The 16,698-nt window shown below is 42.0% G+C and overlaps 1 protein-coding gene across 3 annotated transcripts in view; it reads right to left on the bottom strand.

Annotated features, from left to right (window-relative positions):
- The window catches only part of HMG20B (high mobility group 20B), a 202,199-nt gene that overhangs the window by 172,080 nt on the left and 13,421 nt on the right, over positions 1-16,698 (bottom strand). The window contains exons 2-3 of one of the 3 annotated variants that reach the window (XM_075850295.1): positions 9,645-9,742; positions 6,008-6,068 (exon numbers count right to left, since the gene is read on the bottom strand). In XM_075850295.1, coding sequence (XP_075706410.1) covers positions 6,008-6,042 — 35 coding nt within the window. In that variant the 5' untranslated portion in view covers positions 6,043-6,068; positions 9,645-9,742. Of the gene's footprint in view, positions 1-6,007; positions 6,230-9,644; positions 9,743-16,698 lie in introns of all 3 variants that reach the window. The other 2 variants (XM_075850287.1, XM_075850293.1) reach the window with 2 other exon arrangements.

The raw sequence follows: 16,698 nt of genomic DNA, 5'->3' as shown, positions 1-16,698 counted from the left end.
TTACACTTTTTCTTCCCTATGGGGGCTGCCATTTTTTGTTCCATTTCTGTGTGTGTCGATTAACGACACATACAGACATGGAATACGGCAGCCACAGTCCCATAGGGACTGCGAACGGCTCCCGTCCCATTGACTGCAGTGTACGGCGTCTGTGTGGGAACTGCGCATGCGCCGCTCCCACACAGTCCTATTCGAAATTGGCGCCGTCCGGCGCCATTTTCCTGTGGACCGGAAGTCGCGGCCGGACAGTAATATTACTACTTCCGGTCGCGGCTTCCGGATTTCTGCACTTGCACCAGCGGCAGCAAACGGAGCGGACGGGCCGGAGGGAGCCGCGGCGGCAGGAGCAGGTAAGAGATTTCAATGTATGTTCGTGTGTGTTTACTACTGTATGTAAACCTACTACACTGTGGGTTAGCTCAAAAAATGGCGACACACAGTGTAGGAGGTTACACCGTTCAAACCCCTCGTTTATCCCGGCACTAGCCAGGATAAAGGAGGGGGGGATGCTGAGAGCTCACTAGAGCGAGGGCTTTTAACCCAATGTTGCAATGCTGCAATATTGGGAACAGCTCCATCTAGTGACCAAAAATGGGTAGTATTATAAATTAGAAATAATTTATAATATTTCCTGGACTCGTGCAAAAAAATAAAAAAAATTTGAACAATGTTTAACCACCCACACACTAAATGTTTAATTTTTTTTTAAAAAAACATGTTTTTCTGGCAACACATTCCCTTTAAGTCCCACCCAAAGAGTTCTGCAATTGGCCGCTGGCGGTCATGTAAGGAGACCAGCCAATGAGGAGAGACAGAATTCTAAATGAGAATAGGGAAAAATAGCACGCTAGAGCGCTACTGGTGCATACTACAGCGAAGGTCTCGCCCCCTTCACCCCCCACGCTGTAGTGAAGCGCAAAATGGTGCCGGCCATACAATAGAGATAGCACTAACTGCCCAAAGTGTTTAGGGAGAGCAGAAAGACCAGGGAAAAACCCCAGGACAAAAAAAAAAAAAGGCTGTTCAGTAGAATTATCTTCTATATCCTTCTGTTCAATAGAATTATCTAATGAAGGTCCTGCGAAGAAAAAAATTAATTTCCGTTTTCTTCAACTAGAACCTGTGTGCAGAGGTTTACATCAATATTGTTATGGAGTGGAGTCGTACTCTAGCACCGTCATTCAGAGTGCCGTATATTCTCTATACACATCCCCAGGATATGCCATAAATGTCCGATAGGTGTGGGTCCCAGAGGTGGGAGCTATCTTTAGAACGGAGCCCTTTGAACTCCGCTCTACCTTCCTCATCTCCTGCTGCTTTTTGGCCACTTCCTGATGAGGTGATCGGGAGTTACGGAAACAGCCAAGCTCGCTGAAGACCAGAATGAACAGGGATTTAAATAAATATATTTCAAGTAATTCTCTATCTTTTCCCATAAAATTAGACGTGAATCTACTAAGCTCCTGCTGCTAGAACAGCATGTTTTTGACAGGTTCACGTTAACTGCTTTACAATCAATTTTTATTGGCTGTGTTCACACAGAGCAGATCAGATTGCAGGTTTTCGCATGCCTCAAGCCCCCATTTGAAAGTTAAGAAGAATGCAAACATACAGCTTTCGTTCTCTATTTTTTTTTACTTTTCGGTTTAAAATACACTACTGGTAATGGCTTAATCCCTTCCTGCTTTGGCAAACTTTTGACCTTCCTGACAGAGCCTCATTTTTCAAATCTGACATGTGTCACTTTATGTGGTAATAACTTCGTAATGCTTTGACCTATGCAAGCGATTCTGAGATGGTTTTCTCGTGACACATTGGACTTTGTTACTAGCAAAATTTGCTCGATACATTCAGTATTTAATTGTGAAAAACATCTAACTTGTGCAAAAAGTTACAAAAAAAATTATTTTTCTCAATTTAAATGTATCTGCTTGAAAGACAGATCGTTACACCACAAAAAAATTGTTGCTAATTAATATCCCCCATATGTCTAATTTAGATCGGCATGGTTTTTTTTTTTTTTAATATCTTTTTATTTTTCCAGGACGATAGAAGGCTTAGAACTTTAGCTGCAATTTTTCACATTTTCAAGAAAATTTCAAAAGGCTATTTTTACAGGGGGCAGTTCAGTTGTGAAGTGGCTTTGAGGGCTTTATATAATAGAAACCCCGAATAAGTTACCCCATTTTAAAAACTTCACCCATCAAAGTATTCAAAACAGCATTTAGAAAGTTTCTTAACCCTTTAGACGTTTCACAGGAATTTAAAGCAAAGTAGGAGGTGAAATGTACAAATTATTTTTTTGGGCAGAAATTATTTTTAATTTATTTTTTTTGTAACGCAGAAGGTTTTAACAGAGAAATGCAACTCAATATTTATTGCCCAGAGTCTGCAGTTTTTAGAAATATCCCACATGTGGCCCTAGTGTGCTAATGGACTGAAGCACCGGCCTTAGAATCAAAGGAGTACCTAGTGGATGATCTTGGGGCCTCCTTTTTATTAGAAAATATTTTAGAAACCATGTCAAGTTTTAAGGGCTCTTGTGGTGCCAAAACAGTGGAAATCCCCCAAAAGCGACCCCATTTGGGAAACCAGACCCCTCAAGGAAATTATCTAGGGGTATAGTGAGCATTTTGACCCCACAGGCTTATTGCAGAAATTATTGGAAGTAGGCCGTGAAAATTAAAATCTACATTTGTTCAAAGAAAACGTAGGTTTAGCTAATTTTTTCTCATTTCCACAAGGACTAAAGGAGAAAAAGCACCGCCACATTGGTAAAGCAATTTCTCCAGATTAAAACAAAACCCCACTTGTAGTCCTAAATGGCTGTTTGGACACATGGAAGGGATTAGAAGGGAAAGAGCACCATTTGGCTTTTGGAGCTCAATTTTAGAAGGCCATGTTACATTTTCAAGGCCCCCGAAAGGACAAAACAGTGGAAACCTCCTACAAGTGACCACATTTTGGAAACTACACCCCTTGAGGAATTCATCTACGGGTGTAGTGGTGAGCATTTTAACCCCACAGATGTTTCATAGATTTTATTAGGATTGGGCAGTGAAAAAACCTTTCTTCAATTTAGCTCAAATTTTCTCATTTTCTCAACAAATAAAGGAATAAAAGAACCACAGCATTTGTAAAGCAATTTCCTACGGAGTACGGCAATACCCGATATGTGGTTACAAACTGCTGTTTGGGCACACGGCAGGGCTCAGAAGGGAAAAAGCGCCATTTGGCTTTTGGGGCGCAGATTTTGCTGGATTGGTTTCTGGTCACTATGTCGCATTTGCAAAGCCCCTGTGGGACCAAAACAGTGGAAACTCCCCACAAGTGACCCAATTTTGGAAACTACACCCCTCAAGGTATTCACCTAGGGGTGTAGCGAACATTTTAACCCAACGGGTGTTTTGCAGAGATTAGTGTGCACTCGATGTTGCAGAGGTAAAATTTAATTTTTTCCATAGATATCCTAATATGTGATGCCCAGCTTGTGCCACCATAACAAGACAGCTTTCTAATTATTATGCGGTGTTTCCCGGTTTTAGAATCACCCTACATGTGACCCTAATCTTTTGCCTGGACATTCGACCAAGCTCATAAGTGAAGGCGTACCATGTAAAATTGAGGCCTAATTTGGCAACTTAACAGTATTGGTTCACAATTGCAGAGCTCTGATGTGAAACCCCTGAGAAGTGACCCCATTTTTGAAACTACACCCCTCAAGGCATTTATTAAGTGGTGTAGTGAGCATTTTCACCCCACAGGTATTTTCCGTAAATGATTTCACTGCGGATGGTGCAAAGTAAAAATAATTTTTTTTTCCTAGATCTGCCATTTCAGTGGGAAATATGTCGTGCCCAGCATATGCCACTGGAGAGACACCCCCTAAAAAATGTTAAAAGGCTTCTCCCAGGTATGGCGATGCCATATATGTGGAAGTAAACTGCTGTTTGGGCACACTGTAGGGCTCAGAAGGGAGGAAGCACCATTTGGCTATTGGAGCGTGGATTTTGCTTGGTAGTAGTTTTGTTTGGAGTTTTATTGGTATTTCATGGTACTTCTGAGATGAAGCGGAGCCGGCGCCATCTTGCCGATGGTACCGGAAGCCTTTTAGGCCCCGCCGCCGAGCCGGGCATAAGAGGCTTCCATTGCTGGCAGACCGGGAGTTAAAGAGGCTCTGTCACCAGATTTTGCAACCCCTATCTGCTATTGCAGCAGATCGGCGCTGCAATGTAGATTACAGTAACTTTTTAATTTTTTAAAAACGAGCATTTTTGGCCAAGTTATGACCATTTTTGTATTTATGCAAATGAGGCTTGCAAAAGTCCAAGTGGGCGTGTTTAAAGTAAAAGTCCAACTGGGCGTGTATTATGTGCGTACATCGGGGCGTTTTTACTACTTTTACTAGCTGGGCGTTCTGACGAGAAGTATCATCCACTTCTCTTCAGAACGCCCAGCTTCTGGCAGTGCAGACACAGAGCGTGTTCTCGAGAGATCACGCTGTGACGTCACTCACAGGTCCTGCATCGTGTCGGACGAGCGAGGACACATCGGCACCAGAGGCTACAGTTGATTCTGCAGCAGCATCAGCGTTTGCAGGTAAGTAGCTACATCGATTTACCTGCAAATGCCGATGCTGCTGCAGAATCATCTGTAGCTTCTGGTGCCGATGTGTCCTCGCTCGTCTGACACGATGCAGGACCTGGGGAAGTGACGTCACAGCGTGATCTCTCGAGAACACGCTCTGTGTCTGCACTGCCAGAAGCTGGGCGTTCTGAAGAGAAGTGGATGATACTTCTCGTCAGAACGCCCAGCTAGTAAAAGTAGTAAAAACGCCCCGATGTACGCACATAATACACGCCCAGTTGGACTTTTGCAAGCCTCATTTGCATAAATACAAAAATGGTCATAACTTGGCCAAAAAAGCTTGTTTTTAAAAAATAAAAACGTTACTGTAATCTACATTGCAGCGCCGATCTGCTGCAATAGCAGATAGGGGTTGCAAAATCTGGTGACAGAGCCTCTTTAAAGAGGCTCTGTCACTAGATAATAAGTGCCATATCTCCTACATAATCTGATCGGCGCTGTAATGTAGATAACCGTAGTTTTTATTTTGAAAAACGATCATTTTTTTAGCAAGTTATGAGAAATTTTAGATTTATGCGAATTAGTTTCTTAATAGACAACTGGGCGTTTTTACTTTTTACCAACTGGGCGTTGTACAGAGGAGTATATGACGCTGACTAATCAATGACCAATCAGCGTCATACACTTCTCATTGTTCCAGCCCATTGTTACAGTGTGATTGTGCAGTGAAAGAAGCTGGGCTGGAACAATGAGAAGTGTATGACGCTGATTGGTCACCGATTGGTCAGCGTCATACACTCCTCTGTACAACGCCCAGTTTGTAAAAAGTAAAAACACGCCCAGTTGTCTATTAAGAAACTAATTAGAATAAATCTAAAATTGCTCATAACTTACTCAAAAATGATCGTTTTTCAAAATAAAAACCACGGTTATCTACATTACAGCGCCGATCATTATGTAGGAAATAGGGCACTTATAATCTGGTGACAGAGCCTCTTTAAGTATTAGGCCTCTGATCGACTTTGCAGCCACCGGCATCCCAGCAATCACGTTGCTGGGGAGCCGGTGGCTAAAAACTCCTCACATGCTGCGATCTCTATTGAATGCAGCATCTGAGGGGTTAATCAGCCGGAGCGGATGCTAGCTCCGGTCCTGGCCGATACCTCAGGGCGCCAGCTGTAACATACAGCAGGCACCCAGTGGTGAAGGTGCGGGCTCAGCTCCTGAGCCCGCACAATCACTGCGAAGCAATAGTACTGCGCTTTGCAGGAAGCCCTGCCCGACAGTGCCGTATACATACGGCGGATGTCGGGAAGGAGTTAAAGTAGAAATAAATAAAAAAAATGTATGCAGAAACTGAACCAAAACTTTGCTGCTTGAACAGACTTCTTAAAATATAAACTGTATAAAGGGCACTTACAATACTCCAGCTAGATGCTTTGCCGCTTGGGACATGATCTTTCAGTATCTGCTGTAACAGTCTGTTTAGAGAAAGATGTAAACATTAATTAGTTTGTTATTTTTATTTATTTATTTTTTAATGGTCACGTTTTCTTTTTTCCATTCTTGTTCAAGTGACCCTTTATAGTGCATTCGGAAAGTCTTCAGACCCTTTCACATTTTGTTATGTTGAGGCCTTGTGCTAAAATAAAAATAAAAAAAAAACATTGTTTTTCCCCATCATTCTGCACTCAATACTTCATAATGACAAAGCGAAAACAGAATTTTAGAAAGTGACAAACAGTAACAGTCTCGTACACCAGTGTAATTTAACCCCTTAGTGACCAACAGTACGCCTTTTTACGTTCCTCACTAATGGGCTTTAGGCTAATGCGACGCCTTTTAACGTGATCGCATTAGCCTAAAGTAGCGCCGAAATTAAAGATCGGGGCTCCGTTCTCTCAGCTACCGGAGGTAGCTGAGAGTTCGGGGCAACGACCAGAGACCATAACGAGTGGTCTCTGGTCACGTGATCGCCGTGAATCGCTATTTCACGGCGTTCACGCTAAACCGGCGGATAATCGCCATTTCTCTCTCCTCTCATGGAATAACTCCTTAGAGAGGAGAGAGAACGGGTAAATAGTGCGCCCCCCCCCTCCGTCCGATTCCCCTTCATGTCCGATCCCCCCCCCCCCCGGTCCGATCCCCCCCCCCCGTCCGATCCCCCCCCCCACGGTCCGATTCCCCCCCCCCCCAAAATGGCGCCCGAGTGCGCTTTGCATAACTTACCTGTGTCGTCATCTGGCACAGCAACAATCAGGGACCGTTGTGACTGGTCCCTGATCAGGTGATCTCTGTGATAAAACCTATCACAGAGATCACTGACAGTTATTTTCAAAACACAGCCAGGACATGGGCTGTGTTTCTCTCTCCTCCCATTGTAGTTGTTCTGAGAGGAGAGAGAAATCAGTCTAAGTCCTGTGCTGTGAAGAAAGAAAAAAAGTGATAAAAAATCATCGTTCTTATACATACATATATATAATATATCAAATCTATATTAGCGTCAGCGCTAGATTAGCGTCAGCGCTAGTTTAGCGTTAGTGCTAGTTTAGCGTTAGTGCTAGTTTAGCGTTAGTGCTAGTTTAGGGTTAGTTTAGCGTTACTTTAGGGTTAGGGCTAGTTTAGCGTTCGTGTTTAGGGCCGTTTAGAATTAATTTTACGTCTGTTATATAAAAAAAAATAAATATAAAAAAAATATATATATAAAAAAAAATAAAAAATTTGTGTCGTTTTTAGGATTTTAGGTTTACTTTAGGGTTAGGACTTATAGGGCATATATATATATATATATATATATATATACACACATACACATCTATAAATATGTCTCAGCGTATGTACAGCGCGGAGCAAGCCTACGCCTTGCTATGTTCCGACACTTCTGAAAGCGAAACAGACACCGCTTCAGAATTTGTTCCAGACAGTGACAGTGACGATTCTAATTCCACCGCTGAACCCCATAGTCCTATGGTGGTGGATACGTCAGTCGCTGTAGAGGTGTCAAGTGCAGGGCCGAGTGTTGCAGTCCCTCCCGTGATGTGGGATCCTGCACTATCATTTTCCCCCCAAGTACCCCAATTTGAAGCGACCCCAGGAATTAGTGTCGACGTCCAAAATTTTACCCCCTATAATTTTTTTAATTTATTTATATGTGATACGGTCCTAGACTTGATAGTCCAGCAGACTAATCTGTATGCTAGGCAGTTTGTTCTACAAAAGCCTGCATCTATGTACTCCAGAATGTGGAGCCCCACAAGTGTCCCAGAAATAAAAAAATTTTTAGGCATTACCCTCAATATGGGTTTGGTTAAAAAACCCTCTGTCCGGTCCTACTGGACTTGTAGTGCTGTCCACGCTACCCCTGTATTTGCAGCAGTGATGTCCAGAAACCGCTATGAGGCCCTAATGCGATTCATGCATTTTACTGATAATTCCCAAGTCCCCCCAAGAAGTGACCCAGCTTATGATCGGCTTAATAAATTAAGGCCATTAATCACCCTTCTAAATGATTTATTTTTAAAGTTGTACACCCCTGACAAAAATTTGTCAGTAGATGAATCGCTCATGAGCTTCAAAGGGCGTCTTTCCTTTCGTCAATTCATCCCTTCCAAACGAGCCAGATATGGGGTGAAATTGTACAAAGTTTGCGAGAGCACAACGGGTTACACCTGCGGTTTCAAAATCTATGAAGGCAGGGACTGCCAAATTTATACCCCAGGCTGCCCAGAAACTATTGGCACCTCTGGCAAAATTGTGTGGAACCTAATGGAGCCATTTCTGCACAAGGGGTACCACGTCTATACAGACAATTTTTATACCAGCGTTGCCCTTTATAAAGCCCTCCATGCTGAAAATACAGGGGCCTGTGGGACAGTACGGAAGAACAGAGTGGGACTCCCACAACAGTTGGTGTCCAGGCGTTTGGGAAAGGGAACATCCATGGCCCTTGCAAGTCAGGAATTGCTTGCAGTGAAGTGGGCCGACAAGAAGGATGTCTACATGCTGTCCACCGTACACACGGACACCACTGTGGCAATTACGGAGAGGGGGGCTACCACTGCAAAGCAGAAACCTGTCTGTGTAACAGACTACAACAAATTTATGGGGGGTGTAGACCTTTCCGACCAGGTGCTTCAGCCTTACCTGGTGAAGCGCAAAAATAAGGCCTGGTACAAAAAGGTAGCAATCTACCTCATCCAGGTTGCTACCTATAACAGTTTTGTTATTTTCAAAAAAGCCCAAGGAACGCTCACTTTCCTTCAATTTCAGGAGAAGGTCATTGAGCATCTCCTTTTTGAGTCCACTATACCGGCACAATCCTGCGAATCTGAGGATGTGCGCAGGCTTTCAGAGCGCCACTTTTTACACCCTATTCCCTCCACTGAGACCCAAAAATATCCCCAAAAAAGGTGTCGGGTATGTAGCAGGCATGGCAGGAGGAGGGATACCCGCTTTTATTGCCCCATGTGTCCATCAAAACCAGCCCTTTGTAACTATCCCTGTTTCGAAACCTTTCACACGGTTGCAAATTACTAGAATTTAACACAAAAAAAAATAATGGGTTGGGGGCCTTTTTAGGGAGTCAATTTCTTTATATTTTCTTTTTAGTTCGTGGGCTTTCCAAGTAGGGATTATTTCTTGTGGGAGAGAATGTAGAGCACATTTTTTTCAGACCGTGAAACTAATTTTACCCCTTATGATTTTTTTTATTTATTTGTGGGTGATCAAGTGCTGGAATTAATTGTCCAGTACAAAATCCCACATCCACAATTTTTTTATTTTGACTGTTCTTATGACTATGTCCTGCCACATACAGCTGTTACATTCCTAATTCTGTACCGTGATACGGGCATGATCTTTTTTTTTTATTTGGAGGATCTCTAATAATTGAGCTGTTCCTTATCAATACACCATGGGCTTTGTTACGGTTCTTCTGGAAATACTGACATCATTTTGGGGATTAGTGATCCTTTACTGTTCCTATAGATGGTTTTGGACACTGTCCTTTTATATATTCTGTAGGTGATTGGTTGTTTTGTGTACATAGCGGTTCCTACCTTGCCGGGCAGGGGTCTGTTATGGTCTACCGCGTCACTTGGCACATTCGTCCCTCATAAGGATTGATGGAGCTAAAGAGACGTTGTACAACCAGTCACTGAAAAAAAAAATCCTTGTCATGACAGCCCTGCAGGTGTTCTTCTATCTAGTGAACAGACTCGAGTTTGCAACATAGTTGGATACATTTTCCTCCATTTGTTTGAAGATATTGCCCGTCACTCCAGTACAGTTTATTTTTTCCTCTCTGACTGATTTTATATTAGGACAGAATTCTGTCCACAATGACATCATAATGGCACCAACTGCTTCTTCAGCAAGACATAGTCATAAGTACAGGCAAATACGTCTATAGCAACATGTATCCGTTATGAATACACGGCTTCACTTCTATTCTGTGCCGCACAAATTTATTAATGTGGCGTATTTCTAACAAAATAACCTTCTACCACGTCTCCTCTATTTCATGTGGAAACGTAATAAAAGCTTGAAGAAAACATTATATACCCATAGTGTCTGAAATGATACCCATTATTTCCTCATTTAAAACATTTTTGGTCCGCATGCCCACTACACCACTAGATGAATACCTTTAGGGGTTTAGTTTTTAAACTGGGGTAATTTCTGCGTGTTTTTTTTTTGTTCAGGCAGCTCAATGCCTCTAAATGCATGATATGGGGCCTAGAATTTATTCAATTGTGCCCTGAAAGCCAAAGGGTGCTCCCTCTCTTTTTGGCCCAGCCACAGGTCTAATAAGCAGATTATGGCAACAATGAGAGTATTTTTGAAAACAGGAGAAACAGGGTGATAGATTTTGGGGTGTGTTTCTTCATTTTCATGTTCGCTTTACAAAGAAATCGGTCTTCAAAGTGATACTTTTATATAAAAAGTGGTTTTTTTTATTTTATTTCACCAGCTATGCATTAAATTTAGCAAAAAACTGTGGGGTCAAAATACTCACTACACCCCTAGATAAATACCTTAAGGGGTCTAGTTTTCTAAATGGGGTCGTTTATGGGGAGTTTCTATCGTTCTGGTAGTTCAAAACCTCTCCAAATGTACAGTGGGGCCTAAAACAATTTCAAGCAAAATAGGAGTCCTGAAAGCCACCGGGTGCTCCCTTTCTTTCGGGCCCTGCTGTGTGTCCAGGCAACACATTAGGGTCACAATGGGGGCATTTTTGAAAACAGGAGAAACAGGGTGATAGATTTTGGCGTGTGTTTCTTCATTCTTATAGTCGCTTTACAAAGAAATCGGTCTTCAAAGTGATACTTTTATGAAAAAAGTTAAATTATATTTTTTTATGCCTGCTTTGCATGAATTCTTACAAAAAAACTGTGGGGTCAAAATACTTACAACACCCCTTAATAAATACCTTAAGGGGTCTAGTTTTCAAAATGGGGTCACTTGTGGGGGTTTCCACCATTCTGACACCTATGAGCCTATGAAAACCTGGCTTGGTGCAGGAAAACAAAATGTACTACAAAATTTATAAAATTATTACTTAACTTGTAAGTCCTCTAAATTGCTCAAAAATTATTTTTTTTTTTCAAAAGTGCTGCCAAAATAGAGTAAAGAGATGGAAATATATATTTAATAAAAAAAATTGTACAGTATGTGTGTACATATGTGACATATTGCAGTTAAAAATAGGGAAAAATGATAATTTTTACAAAATTTCTTCAATTTTTCTATTTTTTAAGTTATTTCCGCAAATCGTATCAGTCTACTTTTACCACTAAAATAAAGTACAACATGTGACGAAAAAACAATGTCAGAATTACTTGGATATTCAAAACTTTCACAGAGTTATTCTCTGATAAAGTCACACATACCAGATTTGACAAATTTGGCTTGGTCATTAAGGTCCAAACAAGCTTGGTCACTAAGGGGTTAACCTATAAATCGTTGGCATGACAACATATTGAATATTGGATTTAGTTTTGGGCTCCATATTGTAAAAAGTAGAGCGGGAGAGGGTTCAAAGACAGGGACTAGAGGCCTCTCTTACGATGAAATGCTACAAAAACTGGCCTTTCCGCTTGGAAAAACAGAAGATGATTTAGAACACATATTATAAACCCCTTGGCACATTTGGACATGTACGTCCAAATGCATCAGCGGCAGCGCTAAGTCGCCTGTGGGTTTATTTGCAGGAGCGTGGCTGTGAGTGACAGCCATGGTCCAGAGGTAACGCCCGTTTATAGAGGAAGGTCGGATGCAGCCAGTTTAACCCCTTCCCTCTTTAGCCACTTTTGACCTTCCTGACAGAGCTTCATTTTTCAAATCTGACGTGTCACTTTATGTGGTAATAACGTCGGAATGCTTTTACCTATCCAAGCGATTCGGAGATTGTTTTCTCGTGACACATTGCGCTTTAAGTTACTGGCAAAATTTGCTCGATATGTTCAGTATTTAATTGTGAAAAACACTAAAAAGTTTAGCGAAAAATTACAAAAATTTGCATTTTTCACAATAAAAAAATAAATGTATCTGCTTGTAAGACAGGCAGTTATACCACACAAAATTGTTGCTAATTAACATCCCCCATATGTCTACTTTAGATTGGCATCGTTTTTTTGAACATCCTTTTATTTTTCTATGACATCACAAGGCTTAGAACTTTAGAAGCAATTTCTCACATTTTCAAGAAAATTTTCAAAAGGCTATTTTTACAGGGGCCAGTTCAGTTCTGAAGTGGCTTTGAGGGCCATATATATTTTAGAAACCCCCAAAAAGTCAACCCATTTTAAAAGCTTCACCCCTCAAAGTATTCAAAACAGCATTTAGAAAATGTCTTAACCTTTTACACATTTCACAGGAATTAAAGCAAAGTAGAGGTGAAATTTACAAATTTCATATTTTTTTGCAGAAATAAATTTTTAATAAAACATTTTTTTCTATAACACAGAAGGTTTTACCAGAGAAATGCAAATCAATATCGGTTGCCAAGTTTCTGCAGTTTTAGGAAATATCCCACATGTGGCTGTAGCGTGCTACTGGACTGAAGCACCGGCCTCAGAAGCAAAGGAGCACCTAGAGGATTTTGGGACCTTATTTTTGTTAGAATATATTTTAGGCACCATGTCAGGTTTGAAGGGCTCTTGCGATGCCAAAACAGTGAAAATCCCCCAAAAGTGACCCCATCTGGGAAACTACACACCTCAAGGAAATTATCTAGGGGTATAGTGAGCATTTTGACCGCACAGGTTTTTTACAGAAATTATTGGAAGTAGGCCGTGAAAATGACAATCTACATTTCTTCAAAGAAAATGTAGGTTTAGTGATTTTTTTTCTCATTTCCACAAGGACTGAAGGAGAAAAAGCACAGTAAAATTTGTAAAGCAATTTCTCCCGAGTAAAACAGTACCCCACATGTGGTAATAACCGGCTGTTTGAACACACGGCAGGGCTTTGAAGGGAAAGAGCACTATTTGGCTTTTGGAGATCACATTTTGCAGGAATGGTTTGCGGAGGCCAGGTCACATTTGCAAAGCCCCTGAGGGGACAAAACCATGAAAACGCCCAAAAAGTGACTCCATTTAGGAAACTACACCTCTTCGGGAATTCATCTAGGGGTGTAGTAAGCATTTTGACCCCACAGATGTTTCATAGAATTTATTAGAATTGGGCAGTGAAAATAAAAACAATCCTTTTTCTTCAATAAGACGTAGCTTTAGCGAAATTTTTTTCATTTTCTCAACAAATAAAAGGAAAAAAAAAAAGAACCCAACATTTGTAAAGCAATTTCTCCCGAGTACGGCAATACCCCATATATGGTCATAAACTGCTGCTTGGGCAAACGGCAGGGCTCAGAAGGGAAGGACTGCTATATGAAGTGCAGATGTTGCTGGATTGGTTTCTGGGTGCCTGTGGGCCCAAAACAGTGGAAACCCCCCAGAAGTGACCCAATTTTGGAAACTACACCCCTCAATGCATTTACCTAGGGGTGTAGTAATTAAAGTGTTTTGCAGAAATTTGTGTGCACTCTATGTTGCAGAGCGAAAATTGGATTTTTTTCCATAGATATGCCAATATGTGGTGCCCAGCTTGTTCCACCATAACAAGAAAGCTCTCTAATTATTATGCTGGGTTTCCTGGTTTTAGATACACCATACATGGGGCCCTAATATTTTGCCTGGACATTCGACCAGGCTCAGGAGTGAAAGCGTACCATGTCAAATTGAGGCCTAATTTGGCGATTTACAAAGTATTGGTTCACAACTGCAGAGGCTAAGATATGAAATAATAAAAAGAAACCCCTGAGAATTGACCCCATTATGGAAACTGCACCCCTCAAGGCATTTATTAAGGGTTGTAAGTGAGCATTTTCACCCCACAGGTCTTTTCTATAAATTATTGCGCTGCGGATGGTGCAAATTAAAAATTTATATTTTTCACATTCAGAGGCAAATATGTCATGCCTAGCTTATGACGCTCGAGACACAAACCCCAAAAATTGTTAAAAGGGTTCTCCCGGATATGACGATGACATATATGTGGAAGGAAACTGCTGTTTGGACAATTTGTAGGGTTTAGAGCGGAGGGAGCACCATTTGGCTTTTGGAGAGTGGATTTTGCTTGGTAGATTTGTTTGGGTATTGCTGGGGTTTCCATTTATAATGTGTGGGGTACATGTAAGCCGGGCGGAGTCTATAAGGGGCATAGTCAGGTGGTATAATAATGGGGTAAAAAAAAAAAAAAAAAATAATCCATAGATGTGTTATGCTGTAAAGCAATCCTTTCTGCACAGGCCGATGTAGCACTGATATATGGCATCCTTTCTTATCCCCCTTTTGGTCCACACTCCACACCTTTGCAGTTTGTGGAAGTTTTGCTGGGAAAGTGTTGTTCTGGTATAATACGGGCACCCTCGCTTCCAGCAGATATGTTTGGGCCCTCCCTTTCCTGGTTCCCTAATTTTAGGTCCTTGATAAATCGCCTCTTGAAACAGAAGAAATGTTCCCCTCGGGCACAACTGCCTATTTTTTTATTTCCTGACTTATTGGAGCCTTAACTAATTTTATTTTTCATAGACGTAGTGCTATGAGGGCTGGTTTGTTGTGGGACGAGCTGTAGCTATTGGTACCATGTTGGGGTACATGAAACGTTTTGATCACCTTTTATCCTATTTTTTGGGATGCCAGGTAAACAAAAAAACCGCAATTCTGGCACAGATTTTTTTTTGTTTTTTTTATACAGCGTTCACCATGCGTTATAAATTACATGTTAACTTTATTCTGCAGGTCACTACAATTCCGGAGATACCCAATTTATAGAACTAGTTGCACAATAAAATTACTTTTGTAAAAAAAATGTATTTTTTCTGTTGCCAAGTTGAGAAACATAACTTTTTAATTTCTTTGTCGACGGAGCTGTATGAGGGCTTGTTTTTTGCGGGACGAGCTATAGTTTTTATAGGTACCATTTTTGGATACGTGCGACTTTTTGATCACTTTTTATTCCAATATTTGTAGGGCAAAGCGACCAAAAAACAGAAACTCTGATAACGTTTTTTTTACGCTGTTCACCGCGTGCAATAATTATAATATTTTGATATCAGGACGTTACGGTCGCGGCGATACCAAATACGTATGGTTTATTATTATTTTTCAATAATAAAAGGACTTGATAAGAGTAAAAGGGGGATTGTGTTTTATTTGATTACTTGAAACTTTTATTGTTTTCAAACTTTTATTTTTTACACTTTTTCTCAAGTCCCACTAGGGGACTTGAAGGTCCAACTGTCAGATTTTTTTTATTTCTAATACATTGCACTATCTACATAGTGCAATGTATTAGATCTGTCAGTCATTCACTGACAGCAAGCCGATTAGGCTTCGCCTCCCGGCGGGGCCTAAATCGGCTTCCATAATGGCAGAGCAGGAGGCCATTGTGTCTCCTGTTGCCATAGCAGCAGTCGCCAGTCCTGATTGCCTGTCAGGGCTGGCGATCTGCTAGTAACAGCTACGATGCAGCAATCGCTTTCGATTGCTGCATCGAAGGGGTTAATGGCAGGGATCGGAGCTAGCTCCAGTTCCTGCCGTTACTGCTGGATGTCAGCTGTAACATACAGCTGACTTCCACCGCTGATGACGCCGGATCAGCTCTTGAGCCGGCGCCATCTTGCCGGCGGCTACGGAAGCCGATCCGGCTCCGCCGCCGGGCGGATCTTGACCGGCTTCCGTGCTAGGCAGACAGGGAGGCCAGTATTAGGCCTCCGGTTGCCATTGCAGCCACCGGAACCCCGGCAATTTCATTGCTGGGGCTCCGATGAGCTGCAAACAGCTTAAATGTAGCGATCACGTTTGAATGCTGCATTGAAGGGGTTAATGGCGGGGATCGAAGCTAATGTCGGTCCCCGCCTTTACAGCCGGATGTCAGCTGTAAGGTACAGCTGAGATCCGGCGATTATGGCACCGACTCAGACTTCTGAGCAGACTTCTGAGCCGGTGCCAAACATTTGTCGTAAGTATACAACATTTTGCGGGAAGCACTGGCTTTCCATGATGTATACTTACGACAAATGTCGGGAAGGGGTTAATCCCTTAGATGCTTACTAATAGACACTGAGGCACCTAAGGAGTTTGACAGAGGGAGGGGGCTCCCTTGGTCAGCACCTGTGACAAGATAGCAGGGTGCCAATGGGTTATCAATAGGCATTATACAGACAGTGACATCAGGGGCTTCTCCAGTCCCGGAATCACTCGTAGTATCAGTCGGGCTAATGAAGCCCTATGGACACATTTATAATACACAAACGTGATGTGAATCAGGCCTAAGTTGGCAATAGCCCTTTAACCCCTTAACGACATGTCACATACTGGTACGCAGCAGCCGTTAAGGGGAAGTATGGAGCGGGCTCACAGGCTGAGCTAGCTTCATACACAGCGGGTGAAAGCTGTGTTACACAGCCAACACCTCTCTGCAATGGGCAGAATCAAAGTTCACTTTAATTCTGCCTGTTTAACACCTTAAATTCAGCGATTGACAATCGCAGCCAATTGCGACCACGGCATTTAAATTGTCAGAATCAGGGGGGCACCCCCTCAGAAA

The sequence above is a fragment of the Rhinoderma darwinii genome, chromosome 1, assembly GCF_050947455.1.
Source record: "Rhinoderma darwinii isolate aRhiDar2 chromosome 1, aRhiDar2.hap1, whole genome shotgun sequence".
NCBI classification, from domain to species: domain Eukaryota; kingdom Metazoa; phylum Chordata; class Amphibia; order Anura; family Rhinodermatidae; genus Rhinoderma; species Rhinoderma darwinii.
Note: the sequence above shows the minus strand (reverse complement) of the source record. Positions and strands in the feature narration are given on the sequence as shown.